Below are 15,444 nucleotides of genomic sequence, written 5' to 3'. Positions count from 1 at the left end.
AAATATTTATTGCCTAAATTGGAGATATTTACTTGTGAACAAGAGCTGTATTTCAAGTATTTTTGGATATTTCGAGTTGAGTTTTTTATACCAGAAGGGTATAAGGTAGAGGAAACGTTTAAGCTAATAAAAAAAAAAAAGTGCAGGTCGAGATGTCAAGTTATTCCCGCGCGGTACGGATTTATTATTATTTAAAATAAGTAAGATAATATTTTTATAGTGGTTTTTTTTAATATTTAATATATAAATAAATTTCAATATGATATAAATACTTAATTATACATTTATGCAATACTTTAAAAAAAAATACATAGGTACATATTATTTCTTATGTAGGTACTTTTGTATTCTTTTAAATTATTTACCATATATTTACATAGTTCTGTGAATGATTGGATGGTGATCGTCGATATTTCAAAAAGTTTTACTTTAAGGTATTGGCATATAGCCATATGTTGCACTCTTTGCCGGATAAAACGCGGACAGTCTTTGAGTAGATGGAGTATATCCTGGACAGCATTTGGATCGCAATTACACTTGTCGGTCTCAACTATCTTGAATTGATGTAAGTATTGTCGGTGATAGCCGTGACCGGTTAGAATTTGTGTCAGGTGGAAGGAGTATTCCACCTGAACGAAAAGTTGGATAATGTTGTCCAGGTTTGAAAGCCAGTTCCGAGTTTTAGTATGTGTGGGACAAATCTTGCAACTGAAATTGGGTAGACTTATGTAAGTACGATGACAATGCAATGATATGGTACCATTGAGCTGGTCTGATGATGGAGTCTGGAGGTGGCCATAGAAACTCTTAAACGAAACGGCGGAATCGCATCGAGTTTGGGTTCGTTCGATTTGTCTTTTCGAGCACTGTGATGCTAAATAATGACCAGGGTTCTGATGATGTAGTCGGAAGGTGGCCATAGGAACTCCTAAACGAAACGGGGGAAAATAATCGAGTTTGGGTTCGTTGGATTTGCATACCCGAGGACTTTGGTGCTAAATGGTGACCAGGGTCCGGATGATGGAGTCGGGAGGCGGCCATAGGAACTCCTAAACGAAACGACGGAAACTCATCGAGTTTGGGTTCGTTAGATTTGTCTTTTCGAGCACTACCGTGAAATAGTGTTACATTACAAGAAATGCGGAGATTGAGAACAATTAAAAAGTGTAAAATAAAATTATAATAACAAACTTTTTTTAAAACTAGCTTTTATTTTATAATGCAGTTGTACAAAAACGAAAAATAACCCAAAAAAATGTACTTACCTAAAATAATTTGGAAAGCTTGTATCGCAAACAGAAAACAGAGGAATCGAAATTATTTTATGTACGTACAATTATTATTTTTTTCGTTTTAGTACAACTGCATTTTAGAATAAAAGCTTGTTTTTAAAAAAAGTTTTTAGATTTACCTACCTTATGGGTTTTTCATGTTATCAGAACTCAGAGTGAATTTAATAAAATATGTACTTGTACTTTAAGATGATATTCCTTGAAATATGATTTTATACCAATAATGTAGGATTAAACATAATGCAGTGTAATTAATTGTCATCTGCAAATTACGCTTATCTTCTTACTAATATTATAAATGCGAAAGTTTGGATTTCTGGATGTCTGGATGTTTGTTACTCTTTCATCCAAAAACTGCTGAACGAATTTTTATGAAACTTTAAAGTATTATTGTTTATAACCCAGAATAACATAATAGGCTATAATTTATGACGATTTGTGACAAAATTTCACACGGGTGAAGCCGCTGGAAAAAGTTAGTATTAATTATATCTCAATCACAAGTCTTTGTGAAATAAATCAAATTAGAATCCTCTTCGCATCTTTATGTTATACAGAACCTCCCTATTTTTTCCAAAATGCTGACAACGTTCAAATTCACAAGAGGTCATACCTACTATAAATCTTGATAGGACGGGAATGTTAATTTTAAATTAAACAAATATTCAGTCCCACAGATATTTTAATGCCTTATGCGTTATAATGTCGAATATGCTGACAATTATTGGAAAAATAAATAATATATTTAGTTTTATTTCTTTCACAGCTCTATTCAGCTTTGTTGAATACATTCTCGCTTCGAATACGCTGTAGATAAATAATTGTATTTACAAGTTTGGGACACATTCATGTGATAATACTTTTGTATATACACATACTAACCTTACAAGCAATCTTTGATAAATCTCATAATATGTATACAAGTATTTTATAGAAGTAAGTGTGTATAACTACAAGAGTATTATATTTAAAGCTTAGTTCTTAAACGTTGTAGGCGATTTGGCTACAAGCATAATGTAAAGTAAAACAACGCAAAGAAAACCTATCCAAAAAGTTAAGCTATGTACAAGTCATAGAATATACAACCTTTTGTTTTCACTAATACTGTTTCTTCAAGGGCACTATGGTGTTCTATGTGGATTAAAATAGTAATAATATTATTGTTATAGCTAGTGTCTCACTATAGTTTGTATTTATTGCTGATTTATAAGCTTACTCGGTTACTTATGTAGACCTTGGGACTACCTCCACGAAACTGTCAGTTTCATGTTACTTACCTCAAAAATGACAGACTTTCATGCAAAACCATAACTTTACAGGCTGCAGCAATGTGCTTTCAGCCATTGAGATTGTTTATTTATAAAAATATCTTTTTTTTTTTGTTTCATTCATCAAAACCTTTCCAACACTGATGCTCAACAACCCCGGATTTTATTAATTACGTACGATTTCAATTTCACCCCCACTTATTGGGTTTACTAAATATTATAGAGGGAGAAAATTAGAATGTAAAAAAATACTTTCTCTTATGAATCGGTAGATATGTTAGTTCATATTTTTTTTTGTTTTAAGTCATAGAAAACAGAATAATAATATTTTATCGATTGATATAATGGCCAGAATGGTATTTATAAAAAAATTGAAACTAAAACATTAAGAAAGCCTGTCACCTACATGCATTAATTGTAACATAATTATGATGGCCTTTACACGGCACAAAATATTGCTCCAATATCTTATAATCTAGAACATGAATGTGACCCGTTACAATTATTTCTCAAAAGATGATCATTTACAATTTAATTACCATCTAACTTTTAATTATGGTGCAGGTATAATCAACCGAAAATAATATCGCGATTAAGCGAATCAACCGCTATTGGTTACCTATCTACATACAATACATACATTGAAACTGCAATGCCTAATATATTACATTAAATTCATACGAATTTCTGTACAATTGATTCTATCTGATAACCGCTTTTAACACAATAATCTAATAATATGCAATGTAATGGTTATTGATTTACTAAAAAATACTCGTCATAACCAAATAATTATCAAAAATTTTGACGATACAAACTTACAAACAAAAATTTTTAATAAGAAATTATTATAAAATATACCTTACACCAGAATAAATTATTTGAATTGATATCACAGTGGTAGAGATTCTTGATTATTATCAATGATCAATAACACCCGATTAAAAATTCTGAGATGAAGAAATCTTTGCTTTACCCTTCTTTGCATTAATCTTAATTGAGCTCTCTAGCCGTTTTTATAAAAATACACCAAGTTACATGAAGTTATTGAATTCAATTTAGTATACGGGGTGAGATTTTGTAATGCCACCTGGAGGGAAAGTACTCTTAATACTGTGGATAGAACATTTTACTCAAAGAAAACATTCTTTTAATTTTGAAAACAAAAAGAAGCAAAAGTATATTTTCGAAAATTTTGCGAAAATTTACCACCATACCATTTTTTTTGTAAATAATTGAAATAATTTAAAATTGCATGGTTTTCCTTTCATCTGATTTATCAATTTTGTTTGAGATTTCATCCTTATACCTACTTAACCTTAACGATCGATGCAATAAAAATAAAGGATGTAATTTTTAACAGATTTTAGTTGGTTCGATTCCCGAAAATAAAGAAATGTTTTCTTTGAGTAAAATGTTCCATGTACAGTGTGAAGAGTACTTTCCCTCCAGGTGGCATTACATAATTCCATCCTTTATAAAATTTTGATCATACAATATTCGTAATGTTTCTTCAAAAATAATCTCTAAGTCTTATATCTGTAATGTGGTGTACTATTTATATTCATTTTTCTATGTAGCCATGCCAAATTACTCATAGTTATAACAATCTATTACATTACTACATAGTATTAAACAGCAGTGGAAATTTTAATTAATTAAGATATTTCATTTTACATTAATCTTATGCGATAACAATACAATTATATCATCAATTGCTAAAAATGTAATTTAATTTCAAGGCTGAAAATATACGTAACGACATATCAATGTCTTATGAGTACATATTGTTTGAATATCATTAAAAGTTTACAATGTAATTTATAACCTATTGAAAAGGCGACATAGCATCGATAACAAGTTCAGAAGAATTACATAATATAAACTTTATAGCCACTGAGCTTAGTATTTGAGAGACAGAAGAAGAAAATAATGTAAGACGGGACAACGAATCAGTATGTACGAGTATCTATGCTTCAAAAATAATAATATTCTCAGTTACCTTTAAGCTCTGTGGCTTTAAAGTGAAATAAGTATAAAAAGCTAGTGAAATGTTTTGTTAATTATGATTTTTACTCTATGTAGATATCTTCAATCGGATACGCTGTCTCTATAAACTTCTGATAAAACCTCTGGAAAGCTCTCCTGAAAAGATAAAATAATATGTTATGAAACTATCTTTTATGTCTTTATGGACTGCAAACTCGACTTATTGCTTAAATGTGTCTCAGAACACTAGATTTCTCTGTCTCTGTGTCTGTGGCTGTTTTTCAAGTATCATAAGTCATGATGATGATCTGCCGGCGTCTTAAAAAAAGTTTTTAATACTTTTTAAGTTCTCATCCCTCTTTTGCCCAGATTTTTAAGAATAAGCTATCAAAGTAAATAAAAAGTAAGCATACGTTTTTTATTTTCAGTAATATCCAAATTTTTTATGAAAAAATACACACTAAGAAATCATCATCAAATCTAAAATCGGCGATTGAAGGATTGCACTATAACTGTTAAAAAATAACATTCAAATAACTAAATGCAGGCGTTTCGTACAATTTTAATAACATAACAGTAAAGAACTACTACATAGATGGATAAGGCAGCATTTCGTGTAACAAAAACTCTTTGTTTTTGCTGGCTGTTTTATTTTGCTGGCCACTTTTGTATTTTTTAATTTCAAATTTGTCAAGAACGTGGTTTCGTAAAGAAATACACTCAACATCAAATAAACCGCACCTTCCGCGACGTGAACTTTTAAGATTTTCTTCTGACACAATCGTGGTGCCCCAACAATATTGGTGTTATTTGAAAGCCCAATAAACATCCTTAAAGAAAAACACATTTAATTTCTTAATAAATGATTAAAATATACCATAAATGTGACTTGAAAAAAGACCTCACTTTGGGCTCACCTCTGGGATCAATTAGACCAAATTTTATGGTTATAAAACCAAATAATGATCACACATGTCCTCTTTAACAGATGGATAGCGATTAATCCCAAATTAACAGTTTTATAGGCATAAAAGTTAGCTCAAGCGTAACTACCTATTTTTTGAAGAAGTGACTCTGGATTCTTCTACAGACACATTTTTGGGGTAAAAACCTATCCTTTAAAGAAATGAAGTTTAGAACTAGGCTTTTAAATGGTGCCAATATTGGTGGGAAGTGGGGGGGGGGGATGCATACGTTTGAGAAGTGCTTGTTGCGGGAGGTGCGATTTATTTGATGCCGAGTGTATTTTGATGCCTGACAATCAATAAACGTAAAGTATCAGAGCTGAGAACTCAGAATTTTATTGAATATTGTATTAAACATAATCTTGTACAATTATGTCTATTTTTGTGCCATGTGGTTTTTGTGCCTTCTAGGATTCTATTCGGATTTTAGTATGTTTTTAAACAAATTAATCAGTATTGGAGTCTATCGTATTTTTGGTTTTTGTCATACCAATCCTACCACGCCACTCCTGTTCCGACACAAATACATGAAGGAGTCCTCCATTTTTCCCTCTGTCATCTGTCGTTTTTCGCTTTATCACCTGCCGTTTTTCATTTTAGGTACTTATCTGGTTGCAGGTCGTTAATTTTGTGAAAGGGAATTGTTTTCGCTATTTTGCATGCACCATGTGCTTGATTTAATAACTTGGGTTTTTAAAATGTAGTCCAAAATCATTTATAATTCCGCGAGTTGTTATTAACCTCCAGTACCAGTAGTCCGATTGTTCGTCCGGTTAACCAAACTATAAACTTTTTAGTAGCAGTGCTTCGGTTCAAAAGTAGAACCGAACTACTGATACTCTTTAATAGCAACAGTTTGGTTGGTAATATTCAGAAATAAATTGAACAATATTATTTTATTGATAATTCTATAATGTTATTATATTCAGGTCAAAGTGAATGCAGCCTGCATTATGTATGAACAACATTGTCGGTCTCTACACATTTTGTTCTGATCCGATCTGACAGTGCGGGCACGAGCAAAGAACGTAACCTGACAGCTGCTAGTTGCGTTCATTTCATCTGGTCGCAGACCGTAAAACGCTTCATTAAATACACTCTGTATCACCAAAGGTAGTTTGTTTAAACTGAAATGGAAGATGATAATATTGTTACTGTTTATACTTACCCCACGGCTTCGGCGACAGGCCTAGTAGACTCCTGGCCCCGGAAGACGTGGCACGCAAACCGTTGCAGCGTTGGATGCTTTGTGATGAATCCCAGATACCGGTGATCACGGGGGTGAAACGCGCAGAACGATACGTTCTTCAGCGAGTAGAAGTAGTCAATGCAAGGGCCACTACGACTTCTCTGTAATAATAATTTAGATGTGTTCAATAACGCGAGTAGTTATTCTTTCAAATAGTGTTAGTTTTGTATATTGAACGTTTCATCATCATGTCAGCCATAGGACGTCAACTGCTGAACATAGGCCTCCCCCAATGATTTCCTTCATTCTCAATAGTTCTACTGAAAGTGAACAGTTTTACCGTAGAACTACTTTTAATAATTATTTACTTTTTTATTATTTGTTTATAAACGATATTATATATTTTTTTAAATATTGTGTAGAAATAATATTAAGTTTTCTTCAGAAATAATGTTCCCACTAGTTTCACTAGCTAGGTATTCGGTGGTACATTTAAAAGTAGAACTAGTGGGAAATAAGTCCCATTAGTACTACGAACTATTGAGAATGAAGGAATGATTTCCACAATGACCGGTTGGTAGTGGTCTGCATCCAGCGCAAGGAACATATTTACTGGGATCCAGCTCCTTCCTGTTATCTTTATGAGGTCGTTGGTCCACCTTGTGGGTGGATGTCCTCCTTTCCAGAACCTTGCTGCCTCATCGGCCGTCAGTCCTGCGTACTATGTGCCCTTAGCTGTGTTTCAAGGTTGGGCAAAGTTAAGAACATAATGACTAGGTCACAGTCATTTTACTATCATCATTATCATCTGGGTATTTGGTTTCCACTGCAGGAGTATGAGGGTCATCTTCTTTCTCTAACATGTCTAATTCACCGGACGCGAAAGGAAGGATTAGGCCTACGTCGTCACCCTAGTCAGACGGTTTGTCGAGGCCTGATATCCTTTAGTCGCCTATTTATGAAAGAGTTGGGGTGGTCCTATTCTTCAAATATTCAATGTGTTAATAAACATAGGTTAAAAATGTAACACTTACATCTGGCTTTGATCGGTCGACCATACGTAGGCCTTGGTCTGATACTTCCAATATACAGGGCTGCACGACTGGTTCTCCACTGCACTCGCCGACGATCTTCTTCACCGCTTGACATACCACACCTGTTCCTTTGTGAGCCAAGGTTTCTACTGACCCCATATATCTAGAAAAAAAGTGTAACTCAAACAGTGTTCAAAGCATTTAGTTGTCTTGTGGTGTAACAGTCGAACTCTAACCCGAATCTGGATTGGATTCCCACACCAGTTGCAATTTCACTTTATGTTTGTTAACAATAAAATCAGGACGTTCTAGCAAGCTTCAATAAATCCGATTTACAAAAAAAAAATTAGAGAATTCTTTCTGCGGAGGGAAATTTTGAGCTGTTACGTTTTTATTTAGCACAAGCGGCCGCCCGCTACTTCGTACGCGTAGATCCCGTTTTACCCCCTTCATCTATCTTACGCGGTTTAGATTTTTCATACAAAGGGATTTTCCCGGTGATTCCCGTTGCCATGGGAATTTCAGGAAATTCTTTCTTAGTGCACCTCTACGGTACCTAAGCTACGTCCCTTCCAAATTTCTAGTGCCTACGTTTTGCCGTTTAGGCTGTGCGTTTATATTGTCAGTGAGTCAGTCATACAAAAGGATTTTCCCGCTAATTCCCGTTCCTGTAGGAATTTTGCAATATCCTGTTGTAACTAAGCTTTAAGTTTACTAAGGTACTTGCATGCCAAATTTCAAGCGTCTAACTTAAGCGGTTTAGATTTTTCATACAAAATGATTTTACCGCATATTCCCGTTCCCGTGGGAATTCCTAAGTATACTATAACCTGCCCTGCCTATGAAGAATAATTGACCTCTCTACAGATTTATTATAAGTATACAGGGTGGAAACGATAAGTGATCTCACGCGATTAATTCTAAACTATACAAGATATCGAAAAACTGATTACTGATCCTGAAAGTGCTTCACGAGCTCTTTCAAACGATATCAGTTATAAGTTACAGAATTAACTGGATCTCTCCGAAAATTCAATGTTTTCAGCCTCCATACTAAATGTATGCCACTATGCCTGCCACACAATATTAGAAGTGTTAATTTTTTTTATTTTAAATAATAAACACTTAAAATTAACTAGTTAATTGCATTCTCATTTAAAATTATCCATGGCAAACATTGGTTTTAGGCTTTACTTGCTATAATATTATCAAGACATGAGTACCATGACTGTGGCAGTACTAAATGTATGGAAGCTGGAAACATTGAATTTTCGGATAGATCCAGTTTATTTTATAACTTATTATTGGTACCGTTAGATAGAGCTCGTGAAGCACTTTCAGGATCAGTTACCAGTTTTTCGATATCTTGCATAGTTTTTAATATTATGTGGTTTTACTAAATGTATGGAGACTGGAAACATTGAATTTTTAGATAGATCCAGTTTATTTAGTAACCTATTATTGGTACCGTTGGATAGAGCTCGTGAAGCACTTTTAGGATCAGTAATCAGTTTTTGGATATCTTGTGTAGTTTAGAAATAATCGAGTGAGATCACTTATCGTTTCCACCCTGTAGATGATGCCAATGGTGGCTCATATTAGTCGACACCCTGGAGACTAAGATATTCCTTATCAATATTTAATTTTCTTCTCTTCAGAGTGATGTCACTCATGTCACATCATCTCTTTTATAAACGTGAATCATAATAAGCATAGAAATAAATACCTCGAGTACCTACAATACAGTACAGCTTTCCAGCTGTATGTAAATCGAATTTTCGTATAGATCCAGTTTATTCTGTAACCTATTATTAGTATCTTGATAGAGCTCGTGAAACACTTTCAAAATAAGTAAGTAACCAGTTTTTCGATATCTTGTGTAGTTTTACAAATAATCAAGTGAGATCACTTATCGTTTCCACCCTGTATAAAATGTACTATCACTATTTGAGATATACAATGTTATACCAAACACAACGTTATCTTTGGAAAGGCCACCATAGACACGACACGCGCCGTACTCTCCATTCTGAATGCGGTTACCCCCCCGCCGTCCGCCCGCACGTTTAATTGATGACAACAATAATATCACTATTCATCAATTTCCCGTTAATACTCGTAATTTCTCGGTACTTGACGTCAAACTGCAACGATCGTCACAGGGCGTGTAGTGGCCTCTTTGATTATAATTAAAAGCGATATAAATAACACAACGCCCCTTCGTCCATTCAATGTATGTATTTGCCGACAAGTTTAGCTTGACCTGGTATAATAACTCCTTTCGGAAATGTCATTGCAGATTAAATTGAATGAATTTATTCCCAATGATTAGACAGATACAAAATTGTCATTTAGGAATTTTACATTGTCATGTTGTTGGATAAAAAAAACCTCTGTGGTCTAGTGGTAAGACCACCTGCTTTAGACGCAGAGGTCCCGGGTTCGATGCCCAGTGGGGGCAGATTTTTTTGTTCGGTTTGGTTGGTGGTAGGGCTTGTTCTAAGTCCGCCTGGCTAGCTACCACCATCTGACCTAAGTCTGTCGCCATAACAACAATGTTAACAGCATTATTGTGTTCCGCAGTTAGAGGTAAGATAGCCAGTTCCTCCGTGGTTGAGGATTCCGGGTGAAGCTCGCTTCCACCTTCGGCCTGATCGTCACTTACCATCAGGTGAGATACAGGCCAAGAGCTTCCTCGTTGTGGATTAAAAAAAAGTCCTGATCAATTGCACTACCGTTACAAAGAATAAGATTTCCATATGCTTGTGTGTGTAAAGTATCCAGATATTTGAAAAAGTCTATCATCATAGTCGGATAATACTTACATTAGATACGGGTCCCGTATGAAGCCAGGATACGCCGCCAGTAGTAAGTTACACGGGGGTATTTATTGGTCTTGTAAGAAGTGCTTCGCATTGTGGGATCATAACGTTACGTTTTGTTTCTTTTGAGATACTTACTAATATTAAATAATATACTACTTACCCTAATAAATATCTCTCTCGTTTCACTTTGGCATTGGCTGGGTCAAAATCGTTATAGTCCATGTCAACAGCATACGCAGACGGGAAAATTCCTTGTTGGCCTGTCCTGAGATTTACACCTGTGAAAAAGGAGCAGTTGATAAAATATTCGTGAGTTGTTTGTATTTACATTTTATTTACTTGTGATTCTTACCTTCGCACCATAAATCATCTGCTTCCTTTTGTACATAAATGGGATCCCCAATTTCTACTTCGATTTCATCGTGATGTCTAGGGTTGAACTTGTGTAGGCCTCTGTGCGTAGCTTCGAGCATTTCTAGTTGGTTATGTGGAACTGTTGTCATGTTACCCGCAAAATGAATGCCGCTGATACTGCAACTTGATGATGGTGATACTAAAAAAATAATTATTGTGTGAAAAATACAAATATGAAAATCTAGATTATGTTAAATTGATGGTGATTATGAAGGCAAAATACGTCTATTGCATTAAAAGATCTTTATAAAAAAAATATCCCTTAAGAAGAGAGATTGTGATGTTTTAATTACCTTAAGTATAAATGATAAAAGGAGTGCAAGTAGATTATTTTTTCAATCGTGAAGACTGAGGGTTAAATTGAGGTCACTACTTCAGCGTTAGACTTAATGAGCCGCCATAGAGGCGTCTGAGATGACTCATTTTGACTTAACCTGTCCTTCGCAGCTGGGATCAGATGCATATTTAGATTGCAAAAATATGATATACGAACATAATACGAACCATTTTGTTGTAACGGCGTTGGTGATATACTTTTCGGCCCCGTGTCGATAGGGGAGTGTGCTGTGCTGTGTCCACTGTCGACATCACCCAGACTCTGCAGTCTCTCCGAGTCAGGGCTCGAGTCTTCGTCAAGGAGGTACCCGCACTTGAGCACCAGTAGTGGTCGGCCCTGGCATCCTGGTCTGATCAGCACTCCAGCGAGGGCTCCTAGCTCATCAGCGAGAGATGCGGGCTGGCTGCATGCTAGTATAGAAGCTGGAATTTGTGAAGATTTTATCTCAGGGAATGTTACCTAAAACTTTTACTACGGCATAATAACATATTATTTGGTAGTTTTGTTTACTCAAAACTTGACCTTTGTAATATAAATTAATATTCTATTAAGCCTTATAGCACAAGTTTGTCATTTTTTATAGCAATATTGGTGAAACTGTAATTGAACTAAAGATTAAGTTTTGATTTCTAATACAAAATAATATTTTCATAACTTCTTTGCCTTGCCATGAGTCTGTTCCCAATATTTTGAATATCTACCTACAGTTTTTTTAGGGATTTAACTCGGATTTAATGGGCATGATGAGATATTTTTGCCTCAGAAACAAAGAAGTTCCAATAAATAAATGGTGCACAAACTCCTCGAGATATCACTGTTTGAAAATCAAATTTTTGGACTTTTTGAGTAAAACTACCCAATAACCCTACATACTAAATGAATTGTCTTCGTGCACCGCTTAAAGATTTCTTCGTTTGTTCCTATTTTATGTATGATAATGGTAATATAATGAACCACAGCATGTCATTGATATTTATTTATTCTTTTTAAATATAGGCACAACAAGATCATTTAACTTTCACCTATCGTGGCTTTACTTAACTACTACAAAAAAACTTTTTAAAAGCATTAAAATGTAGATTGGTTTTTAGAATTTTAACTTTAACGTCTACAAGTAAATTAATTCTTCTCCAATAAAACATTAAATAAGTTGTAACCAATTTTTGAACACAGTATTACATAAGATCCGATGGTGACAGTACTTTAACGTGAGTAGTAGTAGTCGCCTATGCATGCATGTTTAATGGTGCCCTATAATCGTTAATGTACAATTATGAATTCTGATATCATCGATTTTCTTTCCTTATTGTGTCAGTTATGGTTTTCTCATTGTATTCAATCAAATGGAGTTGTCGTATAAAAAATGAGCAATTTTTTAAGTAGACACTATTATTTAGAATTTTAGAAGGTACCGTTTTCGTTAATTAAAAGACCATCACTATTGTTACGTATTATTTTTGAAATAATTTTAAATATCTAAATTATCAAAAGGGCGTCTCTCATGATCTCCGAGTAAAGATACTTCTCAATAAATATTTAATAATAACAATACAGTATTCTAGCTTCAAACTCTTTGTCATGGTTTCGTTGCTACTTGTGACTTTAAGCAACGAGTAGCCTACTTTAACATATTACTCAGACATTGTGAACGAATCCCTAAAGATCGTAAAAAAAATTGTAATAAAAGTTTTTTGTTGTAGAAAAAATAATTAAATTTCTATTATAGATTTGGACTTTTGAAATGAAATTGATTATTTTATTTTAAAAAATACAGGGTGGATTTTTGTAATGCCACCTGGAGGGAAAGTACTCTTAATATTGTAGATAGAAAAAAATTCTCAAAGAAAACATTCCTTTATTTTTGAAAAGACATAGAACTGCATTCAAATATTTCCAAAAATTTGCTTGCCGCACCCGGGAATCGAACCAAATAAAATCTGTTAAAAATTACACCCTGTATTTTTATTACATCGACCGTTAGGGTTAAGTATAAGGATGAAATCTCTCTAACAAACTTGATAATTCAAATGAAAGGAAAACCATGAAATCTTAAATGATTTTAATTATGTACAGAAAATTGTATGGCATGGTATTGAATTTTCGAAAAAATATCGAAAATCTTTGAATGCAGTTCTCTTTCTTTTCGAAAATAAAGGAATGTTTTCTTTCAGTGAAATTTTCTATCTACAGTATTAAAATTACTTTCCCTCCAGGTGGCATTATAAAATTCCACCCTGTATATGTATGTAGGTTTAAATGAGAAATATGATTATTAAAATTTAAAATAAATATAGAAGTAAGTATAATTAAAAGAAATATTTGTGATTGATTTGTTACAGAGAGCAATGATAACTACATTATTTGACGTCTGTAACTGTGTATCATGTTATCAGATCAATTTTGTGAAAATTCTAATCATACAATATAGGATATACCTACCTTCAACAGAAACAAATAAAAAAATTTTCGCTCCGGCAATATAAAAAGTGATAAACAATATTATAGGAAAAAGTCAGTCGCGAGAGCGCAGTTGCAGTTTAAAAATAGAGAGTCAAATATAGGCGCAGACTTATATTAACTGTCTGGCGACCTTTACCTGTGATATTGAACTTTCATAGTGGCGTACTAGTATCTATATTTAATAAACAGATGGTACTAACATCTTTTGTCCTTTGGTATTTCGGGTAATTTTCTCCTTCGTCTTTGGCCATTTGTGAATGTTTGATGACTCGGGCTCCGTTGTGTTTCAATTACGTCGGGTTGTGGTGGTGGAGAGACAATTTCTTCTTGTGCTGAGGCTGCCGTTTCATTGTCGCCCATACATCCTCTGTCCTCCTCAGGCGAGCCGTCACTTTTTGATGACGGTGATTCATCATCCAAACCCACATTTGGCACTAACCTGTATCGATCAAGAGAAAACCTTCCATTAGTGATGCCAATGAACTGGTGAATGAATAAAACACGTCACTCAGAGAGAATCCAATTTTGCTCACGTGACAAATGCACCCCGACATTATTGTTTTCAGGTGAATCAACCGGCGCGGGGTATTCACATATAAAAACATTGCGTAAAATGTACTTACGAGTAAAACGGAGTGGGAGCTTTTATGTGCTGGGGTAATCTGTCGAATACTCGACGAAATTCTTCGAACTCGCTATCGGCCATGTCGCTTTTACACCTGATTGTCGGCGGAGACAGTGTCGCATGCGCGAATGGTCCCCGCAACTATATCGACCGTAGTCAATGGAACCAGATGAGTGCGATCGCATTGCGCATGTCAACCCTCCCTTGTACGCGCAACGTCACAGCGCAGGCGCGAGTGTCCCCAACAAATGCATTGAACTTGATGCATCAGCGGGAAACCCCTTCAAAACTTTAATTAGGCTTGTTGAACGCTATGTCACAGACGACCTAGTGACCGACTTGTAAGCACATGTATTTGAAACACGGGATGAGCTTGTTTATGTTTATCGCCTATCGTATAAGCGTTTTTGGTAAATAAACTTATTCATTATACATATTATTATGATAAATAAATAACTTTTTAATTTTAACAAAACAGGGTTTTCAATAAGAACTTTTTTTTGGAAATCAAAATAAAATAATGAATTAAGATGCCCATATTAGATTGTGTTCAAAATTAAAGTTTATTAACTAAGTATCATTGAAAAATGAGAATGTCACGCCACGACCACAGTTACAGATGTCGATTCATTAATAAAAGCTTGGTCCCTTGGAATTTTTCCTTTCCAAAGTGGAAAACAATTATTTTATTGTGTTATTTATTTTTGAGGAATAAAATAAAGGGACCACCTCGTGGTGCACCCTGGGCAACGTCCGCGTTGTCTGTTCACGCGGGCGGCTAACTTCTCACTTGCGCGGCAGGTCTCGTCAAAAGGACCGGGGGCCGTCGAGGCATTTGCCCGGGCCACGATGCAGGGCCCATTCTTTGGAGGGCAGCTCTCGGTACTTCTCTGATCAGCAGAGCTGACTAAGCAGCGGCATGGAGCAGACCGTAACCCGCTACGGCGGGCTGGGGGTCCTGTTATACGAATGTCCAACTAGGACAATAACTCGCGGCTCCGTTTCTTTGGGCTCTGGTGGAAACCAGATGACTAATATTATGCATT

At 34.9% G+C, this 15,444-nt stretch overlaps 1 protein-coding gene across 2 annotated transcripts; it reads right to left on the bottom strand.

Annotated features, from left to right (window-relative positions):
- Positions 1-1,956: 1,956 nt before the first annotated feature.
- Positions 1,957-14,521, bottom strand: LOC135087252 (JNK-interacting protein 1). 2 transcript variants are annotated; one of them, XM_063982086.1, is made up of 8 exons: positions 14,397-14,521; positions 13,974-14,212; positions 11,481-11,735; positions 10,915-11,115; positions 10,723-10,840; positions 7,738-7,900; positions 6,683-6,864; positions 1,957-4,705 (listed from the first exon to the last, which is right to left on the bottom strand). In XM_063982086.1, the coding sequence occupies exons 1-8, from the start codon at positions 14,477-14,479 to the stop codon at positions 4,633-4,635; spliced, it is 1,314 nt and encodes a 437-aa protein (XP_063838156.1). In that variant the 5' UTR covers positions 14,480-14,521; the 3' UTR covers positions 1,957-4,632. The 2 variants fall into 2 exon arrangements, with proteins under 2 accessions (XP_063838156.1, XP_063838157.1); XM_063982087.1 differs by having other exon boundaries at positions 11,481-11,723.
- Between the last annotated feature and the right edge of the window lie 923 nt (positions 14,522-15,444).

The sequence above is a fragment of the Ostrinia nubilalis genome, chromosome Z, assembly GCF_963855985.1.
Source record: "Ostrinia nubilalis chromosome Z, ilOstNubi1.1, whole genome shotgun sequence".
NCBI lineage: Eukaryota > Metazoa > Arthropoda > Insecta > Lepidoptera > Crambidae > Ostrinia > Ostrinia nubilalis.
Note: the sequence above shows the minus strand (reverse complement) of the source record. Positions and strands in the feature narration are given on the sequence as shown.

What these genes read in the sequence shown, in the direction of transcription:
- LOC135087252 (XM_063982086.1), bottom strand. Translation starts at nt 14,479, where the DNA reads ATGGCCGATAGCGAGTTCGAAGAATTTCGTCGAGTATTCGACAGATTA. An exon ending in CGAGAGAGATATTTATTAGG is followed by an intron (nt 7,901 to 10,722) that starts GTAAGTAGTATA and finishes CTTTTTTTCTAG; the next exon opens with ATATATGGGGTCAGTAGAAA. An exon ending in CCTGTCGCCGAAGCCGTGGG is followed by an intron (nt 4,706 to 6,682) that starts GTAAGTATAAAC and finishes TTATCTTTTCAG; the next exon opens with GAGAGCTTTCCAGAGGTTTT.